Genomic DNA, 17544 nt, shown 5'->3' on the forward strand with positions numbered 1-17544 from the left:
ATGTGAGAATTATACTGCTAAATACAAGTAGCTGGGCCGCTAAGTATCTCACTGAGTACGTGACTGGGTGGGTGGTTGAATGGTTGAGCGAGTGGTTGAGTGAGTAGTTAAGTGAGTGAGTGGTTGAGTAAGTGGTTAAATGAGTGAATGGTTCAATGAGTGAGTGGTTGAGTGAGTGGTTGAGTGAGTGATGGTTGAGTGAGTGGTTAAATGAGTGAATCGTTCAATGAGTGAATGGTTGAGTGAGTGAGTGGTTGTGTGTTTCATTGGGTGATTTGTTTAGTTGTTGAGTGAGTGGTTGAGTTACTGATTTGGCTAAGAGAGTGAGTGAATGAGTGAATGAGTGAGTGAGTGGTTAAGTGAGTGGTTGTGTTTAAATGGGTGATTTGTTGAGTGTTTGAGTGAGTTGTTGAGTGAGTGGTTGAGTTACTGATTTGTCTAAGAGAGTGAGTGAGTGAATGAGTGAGTGAGTGAGTGGTTGAGTAAGTGGTTGTGTGTGTTAAGTGGGTGATTTGTTGAGTGGTTGAGTGAGTGGTTGAGTTACTGATTTGGCTGAGTGAGTGAGTGAGTGAGTGAGTGAGTGAGTGAGTGAGTGAGTGAGTGAGTGAGTAAGTGGTTGTGTGTGTTAAGTCGGTGATTTGTTGAGTGGTTGAGTGAGTGGTTGAGTTACTGATTTGGCTGAGTGAGTGAGTGAGTGAGTGAGTGAGTGTAACATTTTGAAAGTAAAAGACATTTTGGGGGAAATGTCTAGAAGAAGGTGATGAGTTCTTTGTGGTTTCCCTGAATTTCGGGACATTAACCTTCATTGACCGAATGAACGGCCTGCTATTACAGTGTTAAACGTTAACCATCATCTTCCGCGGATATCTGATATTATGAGACACCTGATACAATTGCAATACTACGAGAATGACATAGTCATTCTCAAATACGAATTCCTATTAATGTTTGCAAATTACTGTTTCAAATTACTTCAGGAAACACATCAAAGGCAGTTCTTATTTTTATCTTTCTGAGATTGCTAATCATTGTCCGGTCCACGATGAAATACACTGGATTCCTTCCAATTAAATATCCAATAAGCCATTTCCAAAATTAAGGAAGCATTAGAGGGAGTTATGAGTCAGTGAATGATTTGGAAATGGTATAAAATATATTCTTTTATGTTCATATTTCAAATTAGTGTGTGTGTATATATTTTATATCTAGTAGATAAATATATGTGTTTTCAATTTAAAGTTAAATCTAATTTGAACCCGAACGCGCAGCGTGAAGTTTCAAATGATAAATTTAGCGTGGTTAAATCTACAGGTAACATAGCTGTACATTTAAACACAGTTTGTTTATCTCCATTCTACCATGACTAAAGAAAACGCGAACTCTTTGGTGTTGGCAAATATATATTGAGAGAAGCAGCAATAGTTGAGTCCACCAACGTTCAAGGAGTTGTTCATCCATATACTTATCCTTACTTAGTACTCCAACTTCTAAATGCCCCACAAAGAAACTTATATTTTTATTTGATACTGCAGAGCCCCTTGTGAAAATTCATTTCATCATCGATTGAACCTTATATGATGACTTTAGGGAGACATTATTGTCAGCTATCGATAATCTCGGATGACAAAAAAGCTGCTAAATGACCCAAACCTAAATGTTTCTTTGAATACAAATATATTCTTGGTTGTTACACAAGAATATAGAAACGGCTAACAAATTCTGTAGCTAGCATGTTATTGTTTCCAAATTGTTAAATCTATTTATGAACATATATGCATATGTAGGAGATTCGCACTGTTTCACTTTCCAGCACATAGTACGTTTATAACGAACACGCTTATAATGAACTGACGGATATAACGAACTTTTTTTTTCTGTCCCGGCCACTTGTCACAACGAACTAACATTAGTGGTCCCTTCGAGGTCGTTATAACCGTTAACTGTATTATGTTTTATGGTATATGGGGAGATGGTTGCAATAAGTGTTGCACTTGTGCCACCTCACTTTGACTTTTTGGACCATAAAATATGTTTTAAAACACCCCAAAAATACTGATTATCTGACACTGTTAGTGACAATAACATGGACATTTTGATATCGGAGTAGCATACACAGGCGATTTTAAGCATCATTCACGTCTAGTTTGATGGAAATAGCTTTGTTAAAGTGGTGTCAGCGTGAATCCTCTTTGTGCTATACCTCATACATACCCGTGAAAGTGAGTGAGTTGGGTTTAACGCCGCTTTTAACAGTATTCGAGTTATATCACTGCGTGTCAGCTTAATGTGGGAGGAAAGCCCGAAGTGATGTAGGTCTTAAATGTTTACCATTTCGGTGAAGCCCACGAGCACGGGTATGATGCTGACAAACCTAGAAACATATATCGGGGCGAACCGGGATTCGAACCCACAATTAATGGATTTCTGGCGTGCCAAGGGACGTAACTCTGCACAACGAATCCCGGCGCCTTAGACGACTGGGCCACCCGTGCCCCCGACACGTGTATGTATGTATTCATGCATGTCGATCGGACTTGTTGAGATGTGCGGTGAAATGGGGTTGAACGTCGCGTCCAAGATTGTTGCACTTATACAGCAACGTGCATGCACGTGTGTGTGTGGCTGTTTGTACTAGTCCGGACAGATGCCGATTCATAGTGCTAGCTCACTGAGATACCATGCCGCAGTTTAACATGAATACCACAGTCAGACACAGTACACTGACTCCGAGCCGACAAGTCTTTGCTTTAGCCCCAAAATGCCGAGCGACAGGGTAACAACAAGTACCATCTTTTAACGTCTTTTGGTATGTCGCGGTCGGGAATTGAACACCGGATATCCCGCTCTCCGAACAGGCGCTCTACCACTTGACCACGGGGGCGGTCTGTTTAGATGTGCATTAAATGTGTCCAGTACACTGTAAACAGAGTCAACGATTAAACCCGTTATGTGGAGATGGAGTGAGAGGGTAAAAGTTAAACGTGCCGACTGATAAAAATGTTTGACCCTGTGAATTAGTGAATATTTAACGCCGCAGTCAGCAACATCCTGCTAAATATCACCACGGCATGTAAATAATCAACTCTGGGTCAAACAAAACAGTGACTAAAAGCACGAACAACAACACGGGCACTCAAGCCCCATTACAAGAAATGTTTAAACAGATGACAACACAGTGTTGACGATCAGCTTCTTCATTACAATTGTAACGGGGATTCTGTTTATATTCTCCCCTTCTATTATGATGCGTGCGATGCACAGAGTATGCAGCATTAATTGTGTAGTGAATGTAAACAGCGACGTATTTGTACCGTAGTGGTATACATAGAAGAATAACTTAGAGGGATTAATGTGATCTAAGTCAGTTGGACATTGTGGGTGAAGTGGGTATTGAAGCCAGTTGTGTATGGGTGGTGAAGTGGGTATTGAAGCCAGTTGTGTATGGGTGGAGAAGTTGGTATTGAAGCCAGTTGTACATGGTGAGTGAAGTGGATATTGAAGTCAGTTGTATATTGGTGGTGAAGTGGGTATTGAAGCCAGTTGTATATGGGTGGTGAAGTGGGTATTGAAGCCAGTTGTGTATGGGTGGTGAAGTGGGTATTGAAGTCAGTTGTACATGGGTGGTGAAGTGGGTATTGAAGCCAGTTGTACATGGGTGGTGAAGTGGGTATTGAAGCCAGTTATATATGGGTGGTGAAGTGGGTATTGAAGTCAGTTGTACATGGGTGGTGAAGTGGGTATTGAAGCCAGTTGTGTATGGGTGGAGAAGTTGGTATTGAAGCCACTTGTACATGGGTGGTGAAGTGGGTATTGAAGCCAGTTGTGTATGGGTGGAGAAGTTGGTATTGAAGCCACTTGTACATGGGTGGTGAAGTGGGTATTGAAGCCAGTCGTGTATGGGTGGAGAAGTTGGTATTGAAGCCAGTTGTGTATGGGTGGTGAAGTGGGTATTGAAGCCAGTTGTACATGGGTGGTGAAGTGGGTATTGAAGCCAGTTATATATGGGTGGTGAAGTGGGTATTGAAGCCAGTTGTATATGGGTGGTGAAGTGGGTATTGAAGCCAGTTGTACATGGGTGGTGAAGTGGGTATTGAAGCCAGTTATATATGGGTGGTGAAGTGGGTATTGAAGCCAGTTGTACATGGGTGGTGAAGTGGGTATTGAAGCCAGTTATATATGGGTGGTGAAGTGGGTGTTGAAGCCAGTTGTGTATGGGTAGGTGAAGTGGGTATTGAAGCCAGTTGTATATGGGTAGGTGAAGTTGGTATTGAAGCCAGTTGTACATGGGTGGTGAAGTGGGTATTGAAGCCAGTTCTACATGGGTGGTGAAGTGGGTATTGAAGCCAGTTGTACATGGGTGGTGAAGTGGGTATTGAAGCCAGTTGTACATGGGTGGTGAAGTGGGTATTGAAGCCAGTTATATATGGGTGGTGAAGTGGGTATTGAAGCCACTTGTACATGGGTGGTGAAGTTGGTATTGAAGCCAGTTGTATATGGGTGGTGAAGTGGGTATTGAAGCCAGTTGTACATGGTGAGTGAAGTGGGTATTGAAGCCAGTTGTACATTGGTGAGTGAAGTTGGTATTGAAGCCAGTTGTACATTGGTGGGAGAAGTGGGTATTGAAGCCAGTTGTACATGGGTGGTGAAGTGGGTATTGAAGCCAGTTGTACATGGGTGGTGAATTGGGTTTTGAAGCCAGTTATATATGGGTGGTGAAGTGGGTATTGAAGCCAGTTAGACATGCATGGGTGAAGTGGGTATTGAAGCCAGTTGTTCATGGGTGGATGAAGTGGGTATTGAAGCCAGTTGTATATGCGTGGATGAAGTGGGTTTTGAAGCCAGTTGTACATGGGTGGGTGAAGTGGATATTGAACCAACTTGTACATGGATGGGTGAAGTGGGTATTGAAGCCAGTTGTACATATTAGGGTGAAGTGGGTTTTGAAGCCAGCGAAGCAGCTGCTATGCGGCGACAAGAAACACTTACTTGTTTCTGCAAAATGTGAGAGTGGCGGGTGCACCGGTAGGGATGCAAATGTATCCAACTGATCCTTACCAATTACGGAGTAATGACATATATGAAGAAATGAATAAGCTGTGCAGAGGAACCTGTGATCGTGGGTTCGAATCCCGGTCCTCCCCGATTACGTTTCTAGGTTTAGAAGCACCATAGTTTGAGACCTGCATTATTTCGGGCTTTCCTCCTCATCAAGGTGGCACGCCTTGTTTTACTGGAATACTGCGGTGCTTAACCCTACTCACCACTCACTCACTCACTCATTGTGCCTGTGACATGTCAAGTTAACATAATGGTGTAGAACAGCTGCGTATGTATTTTAATCGCTCACTCTAATATGTTGGACATAATTTTGATTAATTAAATTTTTATGTTTTCAGCAAGAACGAAAGTCAGAGACCGTGGTTCCGGGTCAACGACACCGAGGAAAGAAACAATATGGCGCGTGAAGCTTACGAGTCAGTCATGACAATCACCCTGAAGAAACCAACAAGTCCGGAGTATCACGCATTCTCGGAGGAGGTGAAAAGAAGAGCCAGCCTTTTGTATAAAAACTTCACATACGGGGAGGAAGAAGTAAGACACACCATTTTTTAAGAAATAAGTTCATATGTAAGATCACAGTTATTCAAGAAAAACAAAACAATAAAGAATACACTTGAAAATTGGTTTTGACAAAAATATTGCAAATCGTAAAAAAAGGGTTACGAAGCTGAAAACAGTTGCCGAAACTTTTCAAACTTAAGCTCCAAAACACAAGTATGATGCCATACATCAACTGCGAATGACCATTTCTTGACTGTTTCATTTTAAGTCACCATTAAACATGAATCCCTGATTACGTCATACCAAAAGACGTTAAAAGATGGTACTTGTTGTTACCCTGTCTGGTGCCCGGCATTAAGGGGCTAAAACAAGGACTGGTCTGCTCGGTGTCATTATACTGTGTCTGAGTGGGGTATTCATGTTAAACCTCGGCATGGTATCTCAGTGTGCTAGCTTTATAAATCGGCATCAGTCCAGACTAGTACAAGCACCCACACAAACACATACACGTTGCTATATAAGTGCAACAATCTCGGACGCGACGTTACACCCCATTTCACCTCATCTCACCTCAAACATGAGTGTATACATTCTTTTGTCCAGTAGTTTAAATCAAGCTCCACAAATACCCACAGCCATGAAGGATGAAGTATAGTCATACCAAGACTCGGGGGTTCTTGAACTTGTTTTGAGAAGTATGTGTGTATAAGCAGTTACATAAACTCCACGTGAAATCAGTCTTCATTTTAGTTTACAGATATGGTGGATATACTTCATTCAAATGAGATTGTATTGATCATTCTGGTCAGGAACTTCTTAATGGCTGTTGCTGGACAGACAGATTGCCCGCTTGAAAAAATATATTTTTAAGGAAAATCTCACATTTAAGATTGTTATTTTATCTCGTTAGACAGGTACAGAAATAGGACAAAACAGCATTGTTATTACATGTCTCAGTTAATTATTCCGTCGATTGGGTCAATCCTCCTACAAAAACAACGTAACGTCGATAATTTGGAATGTGTCGCGAACCTTTGAAAGTAAATTAAATGAACCTAAATTGAATAAAATAATGACTTCTCTTTATGTTGGAACGCTATTGATGACTGTTAATTGACGACCTCCACCATGTTATTTCCAGAGCTTTAAAACCCCATTTAAACCGAGTCAAATTAAAATAAATTTGGCAAAGTGGTTTCCGCGTGATTGCACTTTGTGCGATGGACCTGTGTCTGTTTATGCATATCGATTTGGCTTGTGGAGATGTGCATTAAATGTGTTGATAACACAATGCATGGAGTCGGCTATTAAACACGCCACGTCACATGAGAGTGTTAATGTTCTTCATGACCTCTGACAAAAAGCTGAACTCAGTTTCTGTTCTATTACTGAATGACCCCCTTCCGTGGCTTAGTGGATAAAGCGTCTGCCGGGAGGACGGTAGGTCGGTGGTTCGATGCCTGTCCAGTCATACCAAAATATGGTATCATTTAGATCATTCCTGTCAGAAACTTTATAATGGTTGCTGTTGGTCAGACAAATTGCCAAATGGGCCGGACTAGTACAAGCAGCCACACACACACACACACACACACACACACACACACACACGTCGCTATAGAAGTGCAATAAATTTGGACGCGACGTTAAACCTCACCTCACCTCACCTCACCTCACCTCACCTCACCTCACCTCACCTCACCTCACCTCACCTCACCTCACCTCACCTCACCTCACCTCACCTCACCTCACCTCACCTCACCTCACCTCACCTCACCTCACCTATCGCGATTACACGACATCAACCAGACAAAGAAGCCTGACAATTCGATCCTATTCAGACAGCCCTTACGACAGGCGATGTATTCTGGTGACACATTCGTTCCTACATCCTCACGATGTACAACAATGACAGCATAGCTTATCACAGTCAATGAAGTTTATATTTACCGAATAATATTTTCTCGAATCAAAATTGAATCGTGAAAATAAATACTTGTTTTGCTGAGGGAGTAAATGTAAGGCATTTATTACCGATTCCTTCACAGACGATTTCGCCGAAATGAATGTAAACAATATTGAATGAAATTATGAATAAAATGAATTATTAAATAAATGTCCATATATGCAATGAACACTTTTTAGACAGTCAGTGTTATTACATGATTAGTTTGAGTACCTCAGTATGGATTTGTCGTCATGATATTTCCGGTGTTACGTGGTCACAGTAATGTCTTTGTGTCAGGGAAAAAACATCAAAACTCTTCAACCCTGTGTATAGGACGAACCCCCATGAACGCCCCCTAATTCTTGGTAGGAGATACATATCCTCACGGGTACCGTTGTACAAAACAATCTTAGGGCTAAGATCTTGTTGTAAGCCTGTGTTAAGGTAAGGGACTCACGGTCACCTTCGAGCTAAGATCGCTTTGTAAAATGGCACCTTGAACATAGCTTTTAAATACAAAACGTAAAAGCCAGTTTTGACTCCATGTCGAATGAATTGTTTCCCTTGGCTGCACCTGGATCCCAAGACGTGCACTTGCCCTACCTTATAGTCCGTGATTTTCAGACCCATACCTGTGGCCCTGAGTGGTAGAGATTTCCTCCACAGCTAAACTGACAGATATTTCAAATTACAACGTTGCTTAAACGGAAAATAATCAATCTGATGTTGCTGTCACAGTTTATGACACAAACAAATTCAAATTAATTCACATATTTCACCGATAATATTTTTAGGTTTCGTCAGCACCATATCCATGCTCGTGGGTTTCACCGAAGTGGTAAACGTCTAAGACCTGTATCACTACGAGCTTTCCTCCCTCATTAAGCTGACACGCCGTCATATAACTGGAGTACTGTTCAAAAGCTTACTCACTCACGTATTAGTATCACTGGCAGTAAGTGATGTTGTCGTTAGGTCGTCCAATCTGAACCACTTTCCGATTTATGAACACAAGTACTCGTTAGTAGCGTTCAATCATGTTTTACGGTATCGGTTGTAAGAGCGTGTTTGCTCAGACCTTTTAACGACAGCACCTTGAATGTGCACCAGGTTTCTTTTGATCTTGTAAAAAAATAAAACCGTAAAGAAAAATCTAAGCAAATAAAAAAAACCTCTGATGCACATTTCACACTTGTCAAAATTGTAAACAGAATTTTAAAAAATGCACCACACGAGCACCTCTCCATCAAACTTCTACAAGATAGATAAAAGACGAGACCAACAGGAATAACGGTTTACTGACAGACATCCTTTCATGGTGTCAGGCATTCAATCTTTATTCTCTTCACGTTTTCAGCTAACACGCGTTTCTTCCACAGGTTAACAGTTTCGTAGGGGCCTTCCACGACGCCGTCGTCCTTTATGCCCTGGCGTTGAATGAAACCCTCCAAGCTAATGGATCTGTATCTGACGGTAGTGCCATTACCAAGAGGATGTGGAACAGGACTTTTGAAGGTAAAACCCCTTTATCACTAAACTGTGCTCGATGGGGGCTTATCATGCATTCCGCGTAGCCCTTACCGAGACCTTGATTTATTTTGAGTGGATCATATTACGCAAAGTGGGCTTGTGGTTCTTTATCCAAATGGCATTTACTCGATGGGGATTTATTCTTGATTCTGTACATCCCTTATCGAGCATGGCAGCTATTTTAAATGGATCTTAAATGACGTTTTTAAATGAAGATTCAAAGTCTTGTCACCATGGGAATATCAAAAAGGCGACACAGGAAAATGCTTTTATTAGGAAAACGTCTGCAGTTGATTATCCGTCGAAAGCGTAATGTTTTTGGAACCAATTTGCATTTATATAGTGTTTCGTATCAGATAATCCTTTTTGTGGGTGACAGATTAGAATTTCGCGTGAACCAATATGTAACATTTTGTAATGTGCCCAGATTGGCTTGGGGAAAGTTGATCCTAAAGTTAAACACTAAAGGGACATACGATTTTTACTTCAAGAAGTGTTTTTGTTTAAAACGGAATTGTATCTTTATAGCCAACGCCGAAGGATATGTTTTTCTTGAGTTCTGTACTTTGATGTCGGTGGTCTTAAAATGAATCTGTTTTGTTTTTCTTAACTTCCTTTGTAAGAAAACACACCATACTGTTTATAGGGTCCGTCGGGAAACTTTATGTTATATTATTTTATTTAGCTCCGCGTTGTGGTCACAGCAGAAGATGTATTTTTCTATGTTGGGTTTTTCTCGTTCCTGGGATCAAAGTGCACACGCTTTTTCCGCAGTATTCCACTTGACTTAGATAATCTTTGGTAGTATTAATTAATACAACTAGCTGCTTCTCTCACCCAGAGAAGTTTCAAGCCAGTAGCCTGAGGAAGAAGAGTAAATGTGCAATAAATAGCTTTATATGAATTAGAATGTGATGACGGTGTTACCTTGCTTGGTGAGATTCGTGATGATCCGGTTAGAGAATAGTTCTCCAGCAACCCATATTTACTGTAAGATGCGACTGTGCTTGTCCCGACTAACGGGATCGGGAGGTCAGGCTTGCTGACTTGATTGATGCATGTCATCGGATCCGAACTACATGGATCGAGGCTCATGATGTCACTTGATTAACTATTCCAGACTCGGTTATTTACAGACCGCCGACAGTACAGCGTTAAATAACAAACAAACAAACACACCTTGCTTGGAGTAAATACTAACTGCCTGCTGACTTTCAACAATCACAGGGGCGGTCGGGTAGCCTAGTGGTTAAAGCGTTAGCTCGTCACGCCGAAGACCAGGGTTCGAAGCCCATTTATTGTGTCCCCCGCCGTGATATTGCTGGAATATTGCTAAAAGTGGCGTAAACCTGAAATCACTAACTCACGCAACAATCACATTGCCAACATGTACAAAAAGACTGCAAAGAACTTGCATTTCTTAAACGCACGTGTCAATTACTCACAAGGCAGGTCAGATTGTTATGAGAACGTCGTTCATTCGCTCAACTAATGTTCCTTCATATGGCACCTCTGTGCCGTCACAAGCACTACAAAGCTTGAAATCATTCAGAAACGAGCCCTTATGTGTGTTTATAATGACAACAATAGTCCCCCACCAAGCCCCTTATATGTAGCTGACAACTATCTTCTTGTGAAAAGGTGAGGTGAGGTGAAATGGGGTTTAACGTCGCGTCCAAGATTATTGCACTTATATAGCGACGTGCATGCACGTGTATGTGTGTGTGTGGCTGCTTGTACTATTCCGGACTGATGCCGATTTATAGTGCTAGCCAACTGAGATACCATGCCGCAGTTTAACATGAATACCCTACTCAGACAGAGTATACTGACTCCGAGCCGACCAGTCCTTGTTTTAGCCCCTTAATGCCGAGCGCCAGACAGGGTAACAACAAGTACAATCTTTTAACGTCTTTTTGTATGACGCGGCCCGAGATCGAAACCTCGCCCTTCCGCTCTCCGGGCGCACGCTCTACCACTAGACCACGGAGGCGGTCTCATGTGAAAAGGACATGGCACGGGAAGTTTACAAAATTGTAATACAATCTTGACCGCGTATATTAGAAATTTAAAGTTTAAAGCAGCCAACCTCCTCCAACCTAGGCAGGAACCTAGAGTGGAGATTCCCCGTGTAATATCATTTAAGTTTGGACTGCATTCATTTGCTTATTAAGCCATCAGAATCTGGAATTGTCTGCCCAACGATTTTCGGAAAGCTGAATCAAACAGAGGTTTCTGCAGGCGTCTTTGGACCTGGCCAGGCCCCATATGCAAATGTTCTATACGTATATACATGTATAACAAAGTATTTTCCTCTGTAATTTCCTTTTACTTCCTTTTAGCTATTTTACTGTAAATGTGTTTAAGCTTCCCACGTACTTTAGACATTTCAGTTAAATATTGTTTTCTCATTACCTATCTTTTTTGTATCCCGTGTCCACTTTTATCTTGGAAACCAAACCTCAATGAATTGACAAAGCATGAGTGTTCGCAAAGCAATTAAGTTGAAACAGTTTCGCTAATCATTAACATACTCGTAATATTTAGGTTTCTACTTAAAGAGGAATCTATTTCTTCCTCTTGTTCAAATCCGTTTACAACAACCTTTTCAGTAATCTGTACAACACTTGTTACTTCCATACAAGTCCTGCTCAATAGGGTACACGGGTGGCCCAGTCGTTAAAGGGTGCCGAGTTAGGTCCCATGGGCTCGTCAGAAACCTATGATTGTGGGTTCGATTCCTGGTTCGCTCCTTTTATGTTTATAGGTTTGTCAGTACCATACCCGTGCTCGTAGGTTTCACTTAAGTGGTAAACGTCTGAGACCTGCATCTCTTGGGGCTTTTCTCCCACATTAAGCTGACACGACGAGATATAACTGGAATACTGTTAAAAGTGGCGTTAAACCCAACTCACTCTCTCACATGCTCAGTAGTTGTTTGATCAAGGTTATGAGATTCAAGGCCTTAGTCAAGTTTCCAAAACTTTTTATGGTAGCCATTTCCAAATTTCACGGAACAATGACAACACTGATCAATTCAACATGTTTCAGTGGAGTTATCTTGACATGTGTTTGGGACGAGTGTCACCGGTGGGGCAGGATACTCTCACCTTTTCACTAAACCCTGGTATAATTACTATATAATACTGATTCATCAGCACATGCTCATGATATAGTCGGAATCGACCCCAGCCTGCTCTTTGGAGGGATTTTTTATGAATATGGAAAGTGTGCTTTTCGCTTGTATTTACATTGTTCAGCATCTGATCATTGTGTACATTGTCGCAACTGTGACCTAAGGTGCAGGTTATACAGTTACAGAAAAGTAAATTCCCATTTCAGGTATTACTGGAACAGTGAGCATAGACGCCAACGGGGACAGGAACGCTGATTACTCGTTGTTGGATCTCAATCCAATAACTAACAAGTTTGAAGTAAGTTATATATATATATATCATCCATAGCACGAACATGTTTACGTAACTCTATCAAACTCATCTAGAAATCTAGGTTTGAAGTAAGCGTGTCGATCTGATCCACAGAACTCCAATTTACTACATGAACAAGAACATGTAGCCTATCTCAACCCAAGAACAATGGTTTGAAGAAAGGTGCATCTGTATCAGCCAAAGAGCACGGGTGGAAGTAGACTTTAACTAGCTCAACCCAAGAACAATGGTTTGAAGAAAGGTGCATCTGTATCAGCCAAAGAGCACGGGTGGAAGTAGACTTTAACTAGCTCAACCCAAGAACATTGGTTTGAAGGAAGGTGCAGATCTCTCAACCCAAGAACACGAGTGAAAGTAAAGTTTAACCAGTTCGATCCAATAACATTTGTTTTAAAAAAAAGGTGTATCCCTCTCAACCCAAGAACACGGGTGGAAATAAATTTTAACTAGCTCAACCCAAGAACAATGCTTTAAAGAAAGGTGTATCTATATCAGCCAAAGAGCACGGGTGGAAGTAAACTTTAACTAGCTCAACCCAAGAACAATGGTTTAAAGAAAGGTGTATCTATCGCAACCAAAACCAAGGGGTGAAAGTAATATTTGCTCAAAACCAAGAACATAAGTTTTAAGGAATAGATACTATCATTCATCTCAACCAAAGAACATCCGGTGGAAGTAAAGTTTAACGTGAACTATCTCAATCCAAGAACATTGGTTTAATGAACGATTTTACATATTTGAACCCTTAATCGCACGTATGAAGTAACGTTTATCTACTTACTAGTTTCCAAACCCGTGAGCATAAGTTTGAGTAAGATTCATCCATCTCAATCTAATATAATGGAATCCAAGTAAGGTTTGTGTATGCTCATACATGTGGTCTTATCCTGGGAACACGGGTTGAAGGTAATTTTTACTATCGTGATCAAGTCTCCTAGGCACTTTGTTTGAAGAAAGTTGTTGTCAAGTTTTGAATTAGTTCTGTCCAAAAGTTCAATTGATTCGTCTCACCCCAAGAACTAGATTTGGACATCAAACGAAGAAGTTTGAAGTAAATTATATCTGAACCTTCCAACTCAGTTTTCTTTACATTCCCGCGTACATTGATGACGCAAGCTGCAAATATATTCGACCAATGAGTGGTATCATTTGCCCTTTTGAGAAGTCTTTTAGGAGAAGCCTTTGATTACAGTTTTTATATGTCAGAGGATGCAAATATACCATTATTTCATTTGCACTTAATTAACGAAAGGTCATGTTTCTTATTTCATCAATAAAGTATAGCATAAATATGAACACGATTTCTGTCAGAATGTAACCGAAACGATGGTTTTGTTGAAAAGGCCGTTTGTAGTTATTATTAATGGAAATACGTTCCTAACTGCCGTGTCAGAACCTAACGAGATAAAATGACAAACGGAATGCCACAACCGATGATACAAGTTCCTTTCTACCGGTACATGACAAACTGTCTGTAATCAGGTTTGACAAATGTGGAATAGGTATTGGAACTTAAGACCATGTTTCTGTTGTCTGACTGCTGCCATGATTGCATTGTATGGATATCTGATTAGTGCTAACAATGTTTGCTCAATTGTCCCCACAGTAAAGGAACAAACGAGAAACCGTATATATTGTAAGAGTTCCTTAAAAGCCTGTTTGATCATCGATAAAATTTCTTGTTGATTTCGTGCTATGTTTCGATAAAATCGAAAAAGCATTTTTCTGGATTGCGTTCCTGTTCGGGGATGGTGAAATGGAATATTTGTTAGACTTCACAGTAGATGTAAAAAATAATATATTTCGATCTTCTGGTTTCGGTAGTATCATATGCCTGAAATCTAACAGTTTCAGGAGACTCAACATTTGCATCACTTACTTGACCTTACGTTTACCACAGAACCACATGAAACCGGGCCTTGGTCGAAATTTCATAAAACGATTGGACATTGTGTTGCAACGGTCGTCACTTCAATACATGTTCATTGTCTAACGTACATTTAGTGCTGATCGACCATTATGGAAGGGTCGTGATATAACATACAATATTGACTGCTGAGTTCACTAACATTCACTCACTCACGGCAACCATAACATGATACTCCGTTGACGACACCACCGTTCCTGCAACTACATGTATCTTGTAACGAAACGCTGTTGCTTCATCTACGTGAATACTATAACTATTGTAACTGATGTAACTGTTTTGTAACTATGTGATATCTCTGCTGTAACTTTGTTGTAACTATATTGTAACTGATGTAACTATATTGTAATTGATGTAACTATATTGAAACTATTTTGTAACTATATTGTAATTATGTTGGAACTATACTGTAACTGATGTAACTAAGCTGTAACTATGCTGTAATTATGTTGTAACGAATGTAACTAAACTGTAACATTATTGTAATTATGTTGTAACTGATGTAACTAAGCTGTAACTTTATTGTAATTATGTTGTAACTGATGTAACTAAGCTGTAAATATGCTGTAATTATGTTGTAACTGATGTAACTAAGCTGTAACTTTATTGTGATAATGTTGTAACTGATGTAACTAAGCTGTAACTATGCTGTAATTATGTTGTAGCTGATGTAACTAAGCTGTAACATTATTGTAACTATGTTGTAACTGATGTAACTAAGCTGTAACTTTATTGTAATAATGTTGTAACTGATGTAACTAAGCTGTAACTTTATTGTAATTATGTTGTAACTAAGCTGTAACTTTATTGTAATTATGTTGTAACTGATGTTACTAAGCTGTAACTATGCTGTAACTATGTTGTTACTGATGTAACTAAGCTGTAACTTTAATGTAATAATGTTGTAACTGATGTAACTAAGCTGTAACTGTATTGTAACTATGTTGTAACTGTGATGGAACTGTTGTAGCTAAGTTATATCTCTATATAACGATGTTGTTACTATGCTGTGACTATGTTGTAACTTGGATGTAACTGTTGTAACTATGCTGTAACTGTGTTACAACTATGCTGTAACTCTGGTGTAATGAATCATTTTACTGTATGGCCTATTATTTTCCATCTCCGTCACCAGGTGGTGGCCAACTACTATGGAAGCAGGAAGCGATACATACCCGTTCCCGGGACAGAGATCCATTGGGCAGGGGGCAGGAGCTCCGCACCCCCTGACACGCCCACATGTGGATACGATGGCTCCAAGTGTCCCCCTGAAGGTTGGACCTACATGTTCATGTGTTTTGATATAGACAATATCTGTGGGTTTAGCAAAGTGATAAACGTCTGAGACCTGCATCACTTCGGGCTTTCCTCCCACATTAAGCTCACACGGGATATAACTGGAATACAAAGCGGCGATAAATCCAACTCACTCACTCACTGTGAGGAACTGAGATATGGATATGTTTTCTCAAAATATTTTTTTTCCAGAAACACTGAAAACTATAATATGGCCACACATTATACTACAACAGTGAGTTAGGGAGTGAGTGAGTGTGAATTTACGCCGCTTTTAGCAATATTCCAGCAATATCACGTCAGGGGACACCAGAAATGGGCTTTACACATAGGACCCATGTCGGGAATCGAAACCAGGTCTTCGCCGTGACAAGCGAACGCTTTAACCACTAGGCTACCCGACCGCCCCTTATACAACAAAAATAAATTGTCCCCTGGATATGTCTTTTCAAACTGTTTCATTAAACAAATTGTATGTCTAAAAGCACTGAATAAAAACTATTGCATCCCTACCAAAACTAGACCAACCTCCCCACCCTCATCCGAACACGTGCTGGTAATATATGACCAATCGATGTCAGTTTCTATGCAAACAGTCTCCAGTATCACCCAGATGTGCCCTGTACAAACTATAGGGCTAAGTGTTCTTGAGCACGCATTCATGACGTCTTTGTTTTCTTCTTTATTGATTATTATTGTGTGAGTAAATGAGATTCAAAGTTCAAAGTAAGTATATGGTGAAATATATCTGTTAATTATACCCGTGTCCTTGAAATGAGTTGCAAAATATCGCGAAATCAATGTGATCGATTAAATGTACACTCGCTTCCTCCTAAGCCTCTACACAATGTACACACGTAAAGTATATCTAATACCGTACGCAAATAAATCAAAGTGGCCACCTGTTCTGAAGAATTTCATACAGGTGTCACAAAAATCTGAGGCAATCTTTGAGAAAACGCTTATCATCAGCTCATATTGCAGGAACACCGAACATTTACAAATATACATCAGTATTAGTTTTGTTTGTTTGTTGTTTGACGCCGCACTCCGCAAGATTTCAGTTATATGACGGCGGCCTGTACATAATCAAGTCTAGATCCAGTGGTTGATATTGTGAGCAACGATCCACGCTGTCGGACAAGCAGTCAACTGCGTGGCTAGGCCACCCGATCCATTTAGTCACCCTTACGATCAGCGTAGATTGCTGGGAACCTTTACGAAACCGGCATCCCCACGGGGCACATCGGTTTTAGAATCTTCCTGAGCATCAGTGTGAAAAGGACAGCTTGAGAGGCGACGCCTGACCAGATCTAACCACCATCAACGTAGTTTATAATGGCGACGGTGAATTTTCTAATTAGGAAGGGTCATAAATGCTTCTTAAACATACCTTCTGCATAATAAAACTTGCAGTGAAATTTATATTGCCAACAAAACTTCACACTGGTTTTCAATCTGTTATTGGATTAATGATCACTCGAGGCATCTATTTTTGAGCTAAGCTCTAACCAAATAACATTTTCTGATTTTGACAATGAAATCCGTCATGTCTACACTCTAGGGAGACGTGAATGCGTTGATAAAACATTCATACAGCCATTGTTTATTGGGCTGTTTCGTCCGTGCGTTTTCACATTTCTTTATTTGTGACACTACATCCCATATTTATGAGGAACCTTTGGTCGTGATTTCAATGGTCTATAAACCCGTGAAGACCCAGGTGAGAATAGGTCTTCAGCAATCCATGGTTGTCGTAAGAGGCGAATAACGGGATCGGTTGGTCAGCCTCGCTGACTTGGTTGCTCTATGTCATCGCATCCCAATTGCGT

General features: G+C 40.5%; 1 protein-coding gene across 1 annotated transcript in view; it reads left to right on the plus strand.

Annotated features, from left to right (window-relative positions):
• LOC139461199 (atrial natriuretic peptide receptor 1-like) overlaps positions 1 to 17544 on the plus strand; it is a 111135-nt gene that overhangs the window by 61417 nt on the left and 32174 nt on the right. Inside the window, exons 4-7 of the mRNA XM_071242792.1 lie at positions 5397 to 5592; positions 8890 to 9025; positions 12383 to 12474; positions 15552 to 15690. Of these exons, the coding sequence (XP_071098893.1) occupies positions 5397 to 5592; positions 8890 to 9025; positions 12383 to 12474; positions 15552 to 15690 (563 nt within the window). The remainder of the gene's footprint in view (positions 1 to 5396; positions 5593 to 8889; positions 9026 to 12382; positions 12475 to 15551; positions 15691 to 17544) is intronic.

This window comes from Haliotis cracherodii, unplaced genomic scaffold (assembly GCF_022045235.1).
Source record: "Haliotis cracherodii isolate W230 unplaced genomic scaffold, xgHalCrac1.p SCAF_14, whole genome shotgun sequence".
Lineage (NCBI taxonomy): Eukaryota > Metazoa > Mollusca > Gastropoda > Lepetellida > Haliotidae > Haliotis > Haliotis cracherodii.